Raw genomic sequence first — 15,926 nt, 5'->3', positions numbered from 1 at the left:
GTTTTTAACCCAACAATATCCCCTTTCATACTCTTTCTTTAAACCAAGTTAAGAATGTAACTGTTTTGACTCAAGCACTGGCAGAGACTTCTCACGTTTGAGTTCTTAGGGCTTAGATTCAGGCAGACAGCAACTTCTGCCATTTCTCCAAATATGTGGGAGGCTTTCTCTGACCTGCCATCTCTGATTTCTTTTAAGTATTATTGCTTTGACTGTTCTGCCTTGTGGCTTTATTTCTGATGCACATGAGTAATGCTAAAACCTTTTCTGGCAGAGCACAATGCATGCTCTTTTTTGCTCTGAATAGGTCCGTTTTTGTTTGTTACAAATTAAAGCATATAAAGGCCTCTGAAGTAATGAAATCAGCAGAAAGGCCTATTAATATCAATGGGCTTTGGATCAGGTCCATCTTGAATATATATGATTGTGTTTCTGAATTCTCCCAAACCTTTCGAGTGTTTGGATCTTGTCCTGCTCGTCTCCACAGCTGTCTTTCCCCCAGAGATGAAAATAAAAAGTTCCCTTAAATAACAGAAAAGTAAAATGGAGAGTTTTGTATATGGCCAAACCCCCACATTCAAACACCTCAAAACTTCAGAATAATCCAAAACCAGATTTAAATTTTGAAGTGCAGCCCCGTCTCTGATTTGTTCATACATGTGTGGGATGTAAATGCTTATTGAGAGTTCCACACCTTTAGGAAGAGAAGAGTATCCCACTGCAGACCCTCCCTGCAAGACTGAAAGAATGTTGACCTCAAATAACATTTCCATTCTAAAGAGAGAGGCCCTTGTGGAAATCTGGGGAGCCTTCCAGGTCACAGCACCTTTCCCAGTATGGAAGTACCTCAAGATCTCGTTCGTTCTTTTTGAGCCTTCTGTTCTTGAACATGTGATCCAACAGATCATGCTCTTCGTCATCTGTGAACACTAAGTCTTTAGTTTCACAGTTTGCCTCACAAGGCTTTTCAAACTCATCATCGGTGTCTACCTCAACCACTTAAAACCGCATTTTAAAATCTACATGGTGAAAACAAAGAACAAGGATGGTCAGTGATGTGGCTTTTGCTGTTCATTTCACTAACATCATCAAAAAGCCATGCATCCTCCAAATGTTAATAGAAATGGGGTTCACACATCACACCCTAGTCACAGTGGTTGTTGGTTATTGTGTGTTTATTAGTTGTGCTGGACTTTTTAAATGGAATTGAGACTAATATAACAGCCCATGTGATGTTATGCAGATTCCATAAACAGTTAGTTTTAATCATATTTGGATCACAGATCAAAGAAACAGCTGCTCACTCTAGAAAAGCCATTTTGGCAGACAACCAATCAGAAAAAAGGCACCAAAAACAAAAACACAACAAAACAAAACTTGTCACTGAACTTGAGGAGTTACTTAGGTCTCCTCTTGCACTGCCCATTTGTATTGTGTTCATGATACAGAAGTGAGCCATTCCTGGATGAATTGCTTTGGCTAAACTAGTATAAGCAGGAAAGGTTCAGGCTGCCTTGTGTACTGATCTGTTGCAGTTTTGCCCAAAGTTTAGTGTCTTTCTAAAGCTGTTCAGTTGCACTGCCTTCAGGACGTTTATTCTGCAGTTTCTGAGTCTGCTTGCAGAAGGAGTGGAGATTTCCAAAATTGCTCTGACTGTAGTCAGACCTCACTGATGTACCTGAATCTGGGTTGCTGTGTGCAGAGTGTAAATGCTTTTATAATAGTTATTGCCTGTGCAGCATTTTGAACTTGTAAGTGCTATATAAGTGCTATTACAAGGAGGCACTACGAGTCATTAGCTATAGTGGCAGATTGTGGTCCAAGGTTGGTCTGGTGTACCCAGGCAGTTAAATTAGATGGTATTTTTAATGGGTAGTATGAAGTATGAATCAATGAAATGGTACCATGCTATAATTTGATTTTTTTATAATCATCTAAAACAGCATAAAATAGCAATTTCTGTCTCTCAGACTGGTGATATGTGCACAAATGCTATAATTAGAGACTGCACCCTGAACCAGTAATTATCATTAGACTTAGTGTTCTCCAAGCAGCAAAAGTTTCCATGCCCAAGACAAATAGAGAATACATAAGCAATCAATTTAACTATGAAAGCACCATAGCAAATTTTCTGCAGAGGGGAAAGAAGCTTAGCTGGAGCGTGGTACCATTTTATTGATTCATTAAGTAACCCCTGTATCTGAGTTATATATCTAATTGTGATCTTGCCTCTAAAGCATGCTGTTATGAATGGGAGCTGCAAAGAAAAGTCTACTTACCTGGGGCACTTGGAAAGGGTTAAGCTAATCTCAGTGGTTTGAGCATTGGCCTGCTAAATCTAGGGTTGTGAGTTCAATCCTTGAGGAGGCTGTTTAGGCCTCTGGGGCAAATAGATTTAAAAAAAAAAAAAGGGGGATGGTGCTTGGTCCTGCTAAGAGGACAGGGGATTAGACTCAATGATCTCCTGAGGTCCCTTCCAGCTCTATGAGATGTGTGTGTAACTCCAGTGTGCCTCTGAGGGAGGGGATTTTTGAGAAGATGACAAAAAGCAAAGGGAGCTAGTGGAAAAATTCTAACCTGAAACTGAATCACATCAGCATCTGTTGAGAAAACAAAACAAAAAAGAGAGGGATCTCCCCAGGGATGGAGGGAAAGAGATGAGCTCTTCCACTACACATCCTGTGAGCTCACCAGAAGGTGTGAGTAGGAGAAAGTTTAGGTAGTCATGTCAGGTTTATTGTTTGGAGGGTTCGAAATTACGTGTGAGCTGGTTATTTGTTCCTTTCGTTCTCTCCTGTAACCAAGAATCTGAGCTAGAGAAAAATCCCTGTTGGAGAAACTTTCCAACTGGCCTTCTAACATTATCAACATTCAAGAGCACTGGGATCAAATTAAAAATCCCATACAAAGTGCATGTGCTGGAGCCATAGGACGTTCCATTCATTGGCACCGCAGCTGGTTTGACAAAAACAATGAAATGCTACGGGACATCTGAAACAAGTGGTAGTAAATGAAGGAAATATATTCTGTAACTGGCAAAATGACTCCTCTGAACCAGTGTTTCCCAAAGTGTGGTTCACATACCACTGGTGGTATGGGCAGAGATTTCAAGGGGTACACGGCAGAAAACAAATTGCTTAAAAATCAGGAGATAAACACTGGGACAGCACTGGGAGAGGGGGTGAGCCAATCATGCCAAAGTCCTGAAAGGAGAACACAAATGTTGTACATTTGGGGAAACTCTGCTCTAACCAGTGAAAACATGAGGCTTATCACCTGCTTAAAGCTGAAGTCCAAAGGAGGCTATGTGACATCTGAAACAAGTGGTAGTAAATGAAGGCCCCTGAGATCCAGAGTTTCATACACCAGGATGACATGAGACATTTCTTTCAAGTAACCAAATCTATATATGGGCCAAGCTCCAAAGGCTCAATGTTGTTATGTTCCCAGAATGGTCCCAACCTCCTCAAGGACAATACAGCCATTAAACAAAGATGGAAGGAGCACTTAGAGAACCTACTTTGAATCCACGATCTCTGGAGACAACATTGAGTCTATGCCACAGTGCTCAGCAAAGGAGTACCTTGCTGATACCACATCTTCTGAGGAAGTCCAGCATGCCATCACTCAGACAAAAAAAATCACAAGGCCCCAGGCACAGATGGCTGCCCGGCTGAAGTTTTTAAAGCTGGTGGAACAGAGCTTTGTCATAAATTTTGCCAACTCCTGGACAAAGACTGGACCAGTGAAGAAATTCCACCTGACTTCAAGAGTGCCAACATTGTTATAGGGGATGAATCTTTGTGGGGGAATGTGACAGGGTGTACCAACCCTGTCACAGGGCCTGAAGGGGTCCATCTGGCTGAGGAGGCTCTGCCCCCACAGCCCTGCTGGCCATGCTCCAGCTGCAGGCTGGCTATAAAAGCCTGTAGAGCTGCTCAGACGGGGCCGACTGCCCCAATGGATGGAGGTGCTGCAGGAGCTCCAGGAGAGGAAGCACCCATGGGTGGGTCATGGGAACCAGCCTGCGAGAGACTGCTGGAGAAGCCCCATACGGGGGCAAAAAAATGGAGAGAGCTACCCCAGGAGACTGGTAGGAAGCAGCCCAGGGTGGGGAATGGCAATCCCAGGAGCTTCGTGCGTTGCAGTGGGATTCCCCGCCAAAGCTAGTAGTGGACTGTTCCACAGCTGACAGGGCTCAGGACTGGGACTTGGTGGAAAGGGAGGGCTCAGGTCCCCCTACCCACTCCTCAACTGCTCCATCTGGGGATTTACACCTATTGATTGGCGGCTGACCCCTTGGCAATATTACCCCTTGGCCGCAGGGGGAATTGAATTGACTGACTCTGGCCATTGGGTCACACGGCCCCATAGACTGGGTCAAGTTGATTGGCTCTGGCTGTTGGGCTGAACTGCCCCATGTACTGGGGCAAAGTTGCTGACTCTGGCTGGGGTCACACGACCCTGAGCAAAAAGGGGTGAATACAGTGCAAGGGGCTGCAGAGGGCCCAATGCCACTCTCAGAAAGGCTCGGGCAAAGCACCCCTCAACGGGGAACTACAGAGGTATTGGTGTCTTGATTGCAGGGTATAGCCTTGCCCAGATCCTTTCAAATCACCTTCTTCCCCTTGCCAAGGAACTCCTTCCCAAATCGCAGCATGGCTTCAGGCCTCCTCAAGGCACAACTGACATGCTCTTCATGAACTAATCGTCAGGAGAAGCACAGAAAGAAACAGCAGGAACTCTCCATGGCATACATCAACGCAACGCAGGCCTTTGACGCTATCAACCATGATGCCCTATGGAAGGTGCTGTCTAGGTTGGGCTATCTACAGAAATTCTTTTCCAGCATCTACTGCTCCATAATGGTATATGACTACCACTATTCTGGGCAACAGCTCAGAGACCAAACTATTCAGCATTTGCACTGATACCAAGCAGGGCTTTGTCACTGCTCCAACATACTTCTTCATCTACCTTGCCCTGATCCTGATTCTTGTCTGCGACCACCTTCCTGATGGAATTGGGTTTATCGTAGGGAAGACCAACTCCTTAATCTCCAACATTGTCAAACAAAATCTAAGATAATGACAGCTGGCATCATTAATGATTGCATCAATCTTGCACACACAGAGGTCAACCTGCAAACCATACTAAGTCTTTTTGCAGATGGTTCTCCAAGCATAGGTCCCTTTCTCTCTCAACAATAGGAAAACAATGCACTCTACTAGTCCTTTCCTGCACAAACTACTCTTTGTACTCCACAAATCATCATCAGCAGAGAACCCCTGGATAACGTGGACCATTTCTCAGACCTTGGCATCCACCTCATCCACACATCCAGCACTGACACAGAAACTGAATGCAGGATTTAGCGTGCCAGCACATCCTTTGGAAGATTACTCAAACGAGTCTTCAATTATAGAAATCTGCAAAAAGGCACCAAGATCTTGGTGTACAAGGCAGTTGTCACCCCCATCCTTCTCTATGGATGTGAGAGGGCATCTCAAGCAGCTGGATTGGTTCCAGTGGTGCCACCTCAGGAGGATTCTCATGATCATCTGGGAAGACCAACTCACTAACATCAGCATTCTCTCTGCAGCCAACACCAGTATTAGAGAAGCACAGGTCATGAAACACAGACTCTGTTGGGCTGGCCACTGGGTGCATGGACCTAACACTTACCTCCGGAAGCAAATACTCTTCTCAAAATTAAGTCATGGAAGGAAGTGGAAGCACTTCAAAGACACTCCGAAAGTACAGCTTAAAAAGGGATAGCCGTGTTAGTCTGGATCTGTAACAGCAACAAAGGGTCCTGTGGCACCTTATAGACTAACAGAAAAGTTTTGAGCATGAGCTTTCGTGAGCACAGACTCACTTCATCTGATGAAGCATCTGTGCTCACGAAAGCTCATGCTCAAAACTTTTCTGTTAGTCTATAAGGTGCCACAGGACCCTTTGTTGCTCTTAAAAAGGGAGGCACCAGCCAAACAAACTGAGAAAATTCAGCACAGCACAGAGGTGCCACATCATACATAACCCACAGCTTCCTTAGAGAAAAACAGACATGCTCATGAGACAAAGAAATGACAAAGGAGGAAGAAAAGGGCACAACAGTCCAGTCAGCAACTATGTCGCTTCCAAGATTATACCTGTCACTTCTGTGGGAATATCTGCAGGGCACAAATTGGGCTCCTCCATCACTTAAAAACTCACCAAAGAATGCCCTTGGCAGACATCATCCTCACAGCAAGGGACAGCCATAGAAGACTTAGCATTTTAAGTCTTCAAGGGATTCAACTAATCAAGTATCTTGACACCCCCTGCAGTAGGCAAATATTACTGCTAGAGCCAGATGACACATTTTCTTAGTGCAAAGCTATTTGTTGAGTTTGGGACTACTTCAAAATGTTTTGTTTTGACTTTTGATGGAAAACAGCATTTCCATTTCAAATTTACCCAATTTATTTTAAAAGTGAAAAAAATCCAAACTGGCTGAATTTAAACAAAAGCTTAAAATAAAACCATCATTTGGAGTCAAGCAAACCATATATGAGCAACTTGAAACACAATTTAACAAAATACATTGTTTCAGTAAATTAGAAACAAAAAAAATTCATTTTTTGAAATTTGAGACACTTTGAAAAAACTTAATGTTTCAGTTTGACTCAAACCTCAAAGAAAAAACATCCCTTAGGTACTCAGCTCTAACACTACCCTTATTATACAGATGGTGTGCATCTACACTAGCTGGCTACTTTGAAGTAGCTGGCACAACATCGAAATAGCATGCGTCGTGTCTACACACGCCATGTGCTATTTCGATGTTGAAATCGATGTTAGGCGGCAAGACATCAAAATTGCCATTCCTATCCGAAGATGGGAATAGCGCCCAACTTCGATGTTCAGTATCGAAGTAGGGTGTGTGTAGACGATCTGCGTGCCACTATGTCGAAATAGGGAGGTCCTCCATGGTGGCCATCATCTGCGGGGCTCTATGGTCACCGTGTGCAGCAGCCCTTAGCCCAGGGCTTCTGGTTGCTGCTGCTACTGCTGCTGCAGCTGGGGGTCTATGCTGCGTGCCAGGGGTCTGCAACTGGTTGTCAGCTCTGCGGACCTTGTGCTGTGCAGTCTGAGTCTGTCTGGGAGGGGCCCTTTAAGGGAGCAGCTTGTTCTTGCCCCAGAAGGGCTAGTCCACCCTGTGACCCTGTCTGCAGGCTTTCCTAACCCCCTTATTCTGATCGGGGCTGCTTTTGTGTGTAGACGTTCCCCTGCGGGTCCCATTTCGATGTAGCACTTTCCTCCATCGACGTTGAACGTCGACGGCACCAGCCCTGCAGAATGTGTGGATGCTACGTGTCAAAATAGCTTATTTCGATTTCTCTACATCGAAATAAGCTATTCGATGTAGTGTCCCAGTGTATATGTAGCCATGGTGAGATTAAGGCACAGAAAGATTAAGTGGATTGCTTAAAGTCATAAAGCCCATTGTAGCAGGGTCAGAATTAAAACTCACACTAAGGCCCTGTCCCAATGTGTGGTCAAATAAATTGATAGTTTGCCAAGGTTGTGATCTTAGTCCACTACACCAAAGTGCCCCTCCAAATTGGAAGCCAGAGTATCCTCAAACCACTAGACTATGTTGCCTGTACAGGTATCAATTTATCTGTCATCTCAGTAACTAGGTTTGAATATGGTACTAGTGTGTTTAGAAAGTGCAGTAAATGTCTGTTTTCCCAGCAATGTCAAGCAGTGTGGAAAAATATTAAAACAGGGAGGCCAAAGAAAATGTTGATTTCAGGCTTTACAGATGATTGTAGTTCTAAAAAGTATGGGAAGATCTGAAGCATTCTCTTGATCAAATTGTAAATAAGTCTGGGTATATTTCATCTGCACTGCACAGCATGTTTTTCTGACACCTGGAAAACTGTATTTGCAGGAAGAGCTGAGTTTTCATCCATTCAAGATGCTACGCTGCTGGGGCCACAGAAGGACTGAAAGCAGTGAATGAGGCCAGAAACAGACAGGACCTTGGCAGAAGAGGTGGAGCAAGGAGCTAGTCTCGCCAAGAGGAAGCTTCACTCACCACCTGTGATGTAAATGTGCAAACTTCACAAAATCAAATGCGCTCAGTCCCTTATCCCTAAAGTCAGCACTTCCCCAGATACCAGGGAACAGAGCAGGCACCAGCAGCCCTGACAATCTCAGAGAGACTTGCACATTTCTTGGAGCACTTTTACGCTACCCAGGAGATTGACCCCAAGGGGGCCATTCTTCTGGGGATTGATTTTGCGCACCTAATGAAGACCCATGAAATCGAACTATCAGGAGTCAACATTTGACCCTTGTACTCCTCAGTCTCACATGGATTAAGGGAGGTCAACAGGAGAGTTTCTCCCCTCAACCTCCCTCAGTGAGGACAGCCAGCTAAATCTATCATAGATACACCAGCTCCAGCTACACAACTGCCATAGCCGGAATTGCGTATCTACAATTTAAGGTCTAGTGCAGACTTGGCCTTAGGCTCACATGTGGTGTTGACACAGATACTAGATGGAGAGCCTATGCGCAGAACAGGTACAACATGAGTAGCTGCTGTAGGGTGCCACCAGCGTGCATGCTTTTAGCCTGCCCTGGGGCACCCCCCTCTAGTGGTGTGAAGGTTCAGTCTTCATCTGCTGTTGTCCTTTACCTCTCTTTGATGACAGTCACTTCACTCTGTTGCTAATGGCGATTCTGCCACATGGGCGCTTGTCTCTCAGAAACTGGACAGAGACCCTCCAACGCACTTCACAGAAGCCATCGAAAACCTACTGCCCAGACATTAGCCACCTGTGTTCTGATAGGGAGCTGGACTCCACAGGGGACATGATGACTGCTCAACTCCTCCTATTGTGTGGGTTTTAGGGCCATGGGAATGACCGATCCCTCGTTCTCTGCACTGCAGCAGGGAGGAGTTCTGTGTGCTGGGGTCCCCACCAAACATGATGAGGAGAGCCATATTCTACAGCTGTGGTCCAACACACCACAGCCTACATTACAGCTGGAGCAGGGCTGTTACTGACGACGGGCTGCCCACAAGAGTGCTCATTAGTGTGAGCACTGGCGGGGGTGGGTGGTTTCTGTGAACATGACTGAGAAGAGGAAAAGAAATAGATAACATCAATGGAGGTACATATGCTACACCAGGTTCTGCTGGAGGAGAAATGAAGAATAAACAAGGAGCGCTGAACCTCATGCAGAGGGAAATAACCTGACTCCCTTGACGATTGCCTGTTCTGTTCTGGGGCACCCGGCACTGGCCACTGCCGGAAGACAGGATACTGGGCCAGCTGGACCATTGCCCCAACACAGTATGGCTGTTCTTATAGGAGCTGTCCCAAAGTGGGGCAGAGCCTGGGGCAAGCGCCTGTGCCACAGTCCTCGCATCTCCCTGCTCTGTCCTCGCTCTGCCCCCTGATCAACTTGGCCCCCCCCCGACCAACCGGGCCAGGGCTCACCTGCGGCAGGACGCAGTGGTGGTGGTGGTAGCAGCAGCAGAGAGTTGCCTCCACTCAGCCCCTCTCCCCCAACACACCAGTTGCTCAGAGCTTGCTCTGCTCCCTTGCGCTGCACCCTTCCAGCCTGCTGAGCCCTGCTTCTCCATTGGCAGCAGAGTGGATGCCGCTTCCCTCTGCCACAGAAAAGCAGGGCTCAGCGGGCCAGGAGGGCACAGCAGGGTGGAGCAGGCTGCTACTTCTGCTGCCCACGTGGTGAGTGCAGGCTCAGGTCCCTTGCCTCAGGTAACCCTCCCACCTCCCATCTATAGGGTCTTCCAAAAGCACAGGGCCTGGGGCAGCCACCCCAGTTCATCCTATGGGTGGGACAGCTCTGGTTCTTATGTTCTGAAAAATTAACCCATGTGCCAGTAAGCAACTGGGAAAAGAGACTGAGGCAAGGAACATACTGATGAGTGCAAAAGATACAGGTTGAACCTCTCTAATCTGGAGCTCTCTTGTCCAGCAACATCTGTAGTCCAGCATGATTTTAGTTAGCTGAATGACCACTTATCATGGGTGTTTCCTGTCATCCCATAAAATTTGTTTCCAGCCACCAGTCCTGGCTCTCAGTGTTCTGTGCTGTTATTTAGCTGTAACTTACCCCTAACTGTCTTCTAAGAGCCCAGTAAGCAGAGGAAGTGTTGGTGATGTGCTAGACAATATTAACCTCCATGGTCCAGCAAATTCTCTCGTCTGGCACTGGTCAGGTCCTGAGGGTATTGGATTAGAGAGGTTCAGCCTATATCTTGATTTGCTTTTGGAGGAGGGGTGGACTGAGGGGTATAGAAATACTTCAAGGCTAATATGCTGGGCTGGGTGACCTGTTCATGCTTCCTAAAATGTTTTATTATGACCCGAAGCTTTGGTGCAGGATTTTAGGTCATTATTGCTTATTCCTCAAACAGCTGCTCAAGCAAGGAGCATTTCTGCAGATGCTGCTAGAGCAACAGCTAATAGAGTCTCCTTTGGCAGCTGTACGTTGTTTCACAGAACAGACAGCAGGTGGCTGTCTCTGAGCAACAATGACCAGCCAAATCCCTTCACCTCCCTCACAGATTCCAGCACGCCCCCTCTGTCACATCCTTAAGGTCACACGTCAGCCTAACCACACGTGTGCGGATGGGGTCTTGACCCTGTCGCACTTAGCCTTGCACCTCTCCAAGCAGACGTGCCTGCATTGCTCTAAGCAGCAGCATCGCCTGGCACTCGAGAGAGACTGGAGGGTTCTATCTGCACCAAGATGAATTCAATGGCTCAGATCCCAGAGCAGCGGCTGCTGCTAAGCCTTAGTATACACAGGGGCTTTGCTGCTGGGGCTGCGATGATCCCCCAGGCAAGTCTGTATCTGGTGGCTTTCAGAAGTGAGAGCTTCAATTTTGTCAAAGGGAAACAGCAGTCAGCAGTACACTGAGACACGGTGCTTCGGACATTTAAAATTAGACCAGGCAAAGCACTAAGAGTAGACCGAGATCCTGAAAGGTATTAAGGCACTTAACTCCTACTGAAATCAGTGGTAGTTAGACATCTAAATGGTTTTGAAGATATGGGCCTAAGTTCTCTATTCTAAAAAGCATTTAGGTAAGTGCGTAAGTATTTTGCTGAATCTGGACCCAAACTAGTAGAGAACAAGGAAATGGAGAACATAACCATCATGGTCATCTCTAAGGGTTTGTCTAGACGTCTACCCAGTCAGGATCAATCTTCGGGTGTTAGATTTCACATGCCCGGTAGAGAAGCACAAAATCAAACTATCTGCGGTTGGCAGTTGACCCCTGTACTCCTTGAAATCAATTGCCGATAAGTTGATTCTAGCTATCCAGTTGCGGTAGCTAGAACTGCATATCTGCAATTGACTTACCTGCCTAGTGTAGCCCATGCCCAAGGTCAATGATTCAACAGTAGCTAGTAAAATCGTTCTTGAGAAAGAATTATACCCGTCATACTTCTGCAGCAGAACACTTACTCAGCAATTGCTTCATTATGGACAGGATTCTGTTTTCCTCTACACTTGTGATTTCCTCTACACTTGTGTTTTCCTCTACACTTGCAATCCGAATGGATTTACACTGGTACAGCAGAGATCAGATCATGGTCCCGTACGTGATCTGTGGGTGAGCCCAGGACTTACGTTGCCCAATCACATGAGCCCCTGAGTGATTAATTGCTATAGGAGAATAGGATGGAGCAGAGTCATATATTGTATCAGTCACATGTTAGAGATTATATGACTATAATGCAAGACAAGGTCACACCAAAGCAAAATCTCATCTTCTTTGCTGCAGGTCACTCCTCCTCATTTTTCCACACTGGTTAAGGAGCCAGTGAAAACAACACGACACATACTATGGAGCTCATTCTCTTTACCTGCATTAAATACAAATGGTATTCATTTCCAGAAGGTAAGTGGACAAACCACACACCTCACAGCAACTGTTTCACTGCCAGACAAAGAAGCTAAGCGCAGCCACCCCCTCCCCGACTTTCTACAACAATCATAACAAAAGGAGTCAGGAGAACCATCTTTTCAAAATATGTCAGGCTCAGTATTAATCAGGCAAACAAGTCTAGTCATATCACCAACACAGTCATCAGTTAAAGAAAATACATCCCGCAAATGATTAAGGTGTTGAGTGCAAGGAGGAAGCTAGTGTATTCAAAAGAGCTCAGATGAAAAGTCATGCAAATCTGTAACACTTACATCAGAGTCCCACAACAGTCACATAGGGAAAAGAAAAGAATAAACTTTTAGGAACACATTTATGGGAATATGGAACATTGTTTCAGAGCTCAGAAACCTTCTGCAGAGTTTCATCATCACTGTTTGTTACACCAGTGGTTAAGTGGTGGTTTGTAAAACTAAAATGCATGGTTTAATGCTCTGATGCTAAAACGTTCGGGCAGCAGATGTACATATTGACTTTTTATGTACATAACCCTCTGTTCCTTGAATTAAGCAGGGTAAGTATTAAAATATTTTAAAAGCCAACAGAAACTCACAAGACATAATTCCAGGGTATTGTGCTCACATTTGCGTTTCTACATAGCATCCCTGTCAAATCTGGCCCCAAAGATAGGTTTTGTAAGGCTTTAAGGCTTTAAAGCAAACAAATGAAAAAAAAAAGAAGAAACCCTACCACCAGCAGAAATTTTCCATGATTTTAGGTTATATTGGATTTTTTTCTAAACCAAATCAACACTGCTCTGCATTCTGTCAGCATGAGACCCTATAAGTGAAATTGACTCGGAACAAAGATAAACCAGAGTAAGCTATTTAATTGTGCTAAGTCAGAAATAAAAACAAGCAGCATGTTATGAAAAGTCAAATTTTTTTCCATTTCAGTAATCTCAGGTATAATTTGCAACATTCTAAAAGTAAGGATTTGGACATATTTGTAACATACTAGTATATGATGAGTTAAAAAATGCACAAATTTTGTGAATATGCTTTAAAGGTCATGATCAGCTGTCTCCTGACAACCCTACCATCGCTGGTTGTACACGACTAGTCTCTCAGCCTCCTGAGGCCTGAATCGAGCTACATATAGGAAAACACCCTAACACTGCTTTAGTGGAAGAGGTCTGAGAGCTGGCTTTACAATGCAACATCTTGTGTGTGATTGAGTCTGCCAACCCAGGCAGGGACCTAGCATTACGACTGTGCTGGTGCGTAAGGAACACATTCTGGTATTGGTCATCCATTTGGTAGCACAACCCTCCAGCCGTTTTCAGGCAAATAGTCCCATCGGTCATTAATGTTTTTAAACATTTCTTACACTATTCTCATTTTAATCTGTACGTTACTGATACATGGTCCCCCAAGAGAAGCACATTATTTGCTACCATAACAGCTGATCTCCCAGTTCTGCCTGTTAAATCTCTTTCAGATGTTACTGACAGCACTGAAATTGCTTCTCCCTGGCCAGTGCAGACATATCTGGTAAGAGTGGTTAAGCTGACAGCACTTAATTAAAAAAAATTAAAGCTTTGATTTTAAAAACACAGTTTCCAAACAAGCATAATGTTTTGTGCATTTTCTAGCCAGCATTCCTACAGACAAGCATGCATCACCAGGGACGTTAATTGAACCCTTTCTGAATATCCCAGGATGGAAGCAAGTTATGATTCTCTATTATCAGTGTTCCCTGATCTTTCAACAGAGTCTGACTACAGTACAAAATCAATGAGCAGTCCTTACAAAGTGGTTTGTTGCTCACGAAAGCTTATGCTCCAATACATCTGTTAGTCTATAAGGTACTACAGGACTTCCTGTTGTTTTTTTGGATACAGACTAACACAGCTGCCCCTCTGATACCGATTACAGTACAAGTAAATCAAAGATTTGTTTAAGAGCCACGGGCACGAACTTTGCCAGAAAAGGCCCACCACTGAGTCAGAGTAAGAAAGGCTGCCTTGGAACTTCCAAGTAGACATATTTTCTTGTATATTCTGGAACTCACAATGGGCTTAGATTTAGTGAAACTGTTCCTAGAAAAGGAGCATGAATGTCCTGAACTGTATCAGCACCCTGCAGTGTGCAGACCGTGAAACCCCTAAGAGTGAAATGCATAGTTAAGCTGTTCAGTGAAACAAACAACTCCAGTATAACAGAGTTGCACTGTCCTCTGATACTGATAGAGCTACCTGCTATCTGGAATTATTTCAGTGTGTGCTTTATTCCCTTCAGTCCCTCTCTGGAGGGTTATAGATAAATACAAATGGTAAAACATATTCCATGAAACCTGTAACCAACTGAACACCAACTTCTGCTCCCTCTGAAGCCAACAGCAAACCTCTCATCTGCAACTAAGGGAACAGGATTTTGTCACAGATGTTTTGGCTCATTATACTTTTCCTGTTTTGTCCCATTATTATAATAATATCTGGTTCCTGAGCAACGCTGTGTGGTGTGAGTGACACTTGTGGAGCATGACACCTGGAGGAGATTGCTCTTGCAATGCTGTTTTTCCATAAAAGTAATGGTTTTACACCTGGAGCAGGAGCTGGCTTTTGTTCACTGTGGCCAGGGCTTTTTTTCTGTCAGAACGCCATGGAACAGTGTCCTGGCACCGTTTTTTCCCTGGGTTGGGCAGGGCACTACACTGGGAGCCAGTCTGGGCAGGGCACTGCACTGTGGAGCTGATGTGGACAGGAGAGTGGAGGAGACACTTCTGTGTGAGGCAGGTGGGGGGCAGTATATGTCTGGGGGGGTAAGTCTGAGAGCAGAGGGGCCATTTGAAGCTGCAGGGAGGTTAAGCCTGGAGACAGGAGGGGGGGCAGTTTGGGGCAGTGAGGGGTTAAGGCAGATGTGGGGCTGTGAGGGGTTAAGCTGCCTGAGGGTGCGGGTGGGCGGGCTGAGATCCAGCACCATTTTTTTCTAGAAGAAAAGCACTGGGAACACCTGTGAACATTTTCTTCAAACAAAAACTGTTGTCAGGCAAAAACAAAAACAAACAAAAAAAACCCCACACAGCGACATGTACAGCAAAAAGCAGATGAAGTCATGTAATCTGGTATCATAGCACTGAAGAAGTAACAGTGAATCTGGTTTTACTAACAGAAAAGAGCAGTGTATTTTCCACACGCTTGCGCAGCACCTCTGAAGTGTTGGTTCTGCAGAACATAGCTTAAGGACACTGCCTTAGGGTATGGTGCTGAAAACGGCATTGACAGCCAATAGGGCCACAGGCCCCACCCCTCCCTTGCTCCTCCCCCATCTGACTCCTTATCCCCTCCCACAGCAATGGGGCCGGGGGATTCCCTGGAGGTGGGAGCTGAGTAGAGGTGCCTCCCCCACCCCACATACCATGCAGGTGGTGAGAGCAGGCTGCCCTCCTGGTCTGCTGCCGACAAGCTAGACACACAGCTGAAGTTGCCTAACTTAGCTCCATCTCCTTGCTATCGCAGACCTGCCCTTTTTCGCAGCAGAGCAAGCCTGATCTTAGCTTGGCATGGGTGTGTCTACAGTGACACAGAACTCTCCAGTATCCACAGGGCTGACACTCAACGGCCTCTGTAATGCAGATCAGTAAGAGGAAAGGAAAGCTCACAGCAATGCATCATTAGCAATGAAACACACGTAGCGCAGCCCTGAGTCTCATTTATCACAGTTACAATCTCATTCTTGCGGCCCCAGCCCTATTCATTTGTCGTCTTTGTTAGGAAAGCCGGTGAGCATGAATAAGTGCAGCCAGACGTTACAGGCGAACGCAGCCGTGCTGACAAGGAATGTGCGGACACCAGCACTCACCTCTGAGGATTCGGCACACCGAACAACATGAGCACACTGAAAGAGGAGCTGAACGTTAGGAACCAACCGTGCTGCAACTCAACGGTGCTGAGAAAGCACTTGACATTTCTTCCCTAGCGCTGTACAATCACAAATCAGTC

At 45.5% G+C, this 15,926-nt stretch overlaps 1 protein-coding gene across 7 annotated transcripts in view; it reads right to left on the bottom strand.

Moving 5' to 3' along the window:
- Positions 1 to 15,926, bottom strand: part of REEP1 (receptor accessory protein 1) — a 98,466-nt gene that overhangs the window by 9,552 nt on the left and 72,988 nt on the right. The window contains exons 7-8 of one of the 7 annotated variants that reach the window (XM_074992270.1): positions 15,787 to 15,822; positions 847 to 998 (exon numbers count right to left, since the gene is read on the bottom strand). The exons of 1 other annotated variant lie outside the window; for it this stretch is intronic. In XM_074992270.1, the coding sequence (XP_074848371.1) occupies positions 847 to 998; positions 15,787 to 15,822 (188 nt within the window). Of the gene's footprint in view, positions 1 to 846; positions 999 to 5,982; positions 11,904 to 11,966; positions 12,225 to 15,786; positions 15,823 to 15,926 lie in introns of those variants that run through there. 5 more of the 7 variants (XM_074992271.1, XM_074992272.1, XM_074992273.1 and 2 more) reach the window with 5 other exon arrangements.

This window comes from Carettochelys insculpta, chromosome 4, assembly GCF_033958435.1.
Source record: "Carettochelys insculpta isolate YL-2023 chromosome 4, ASM3395843v1, whole genome shotgun sequence".
Lineage (NCBI taxonomy): Eukaryota > Metazoa > Chordata > Testudines > Carettochelyidae > Carettochelys > Carettochelys insculpta.
The sequence above is the reverse complement of the archived record's forward strand: the minus strand, read 5'-3'. Positions and strand labels throughout refer to the sequence as shown.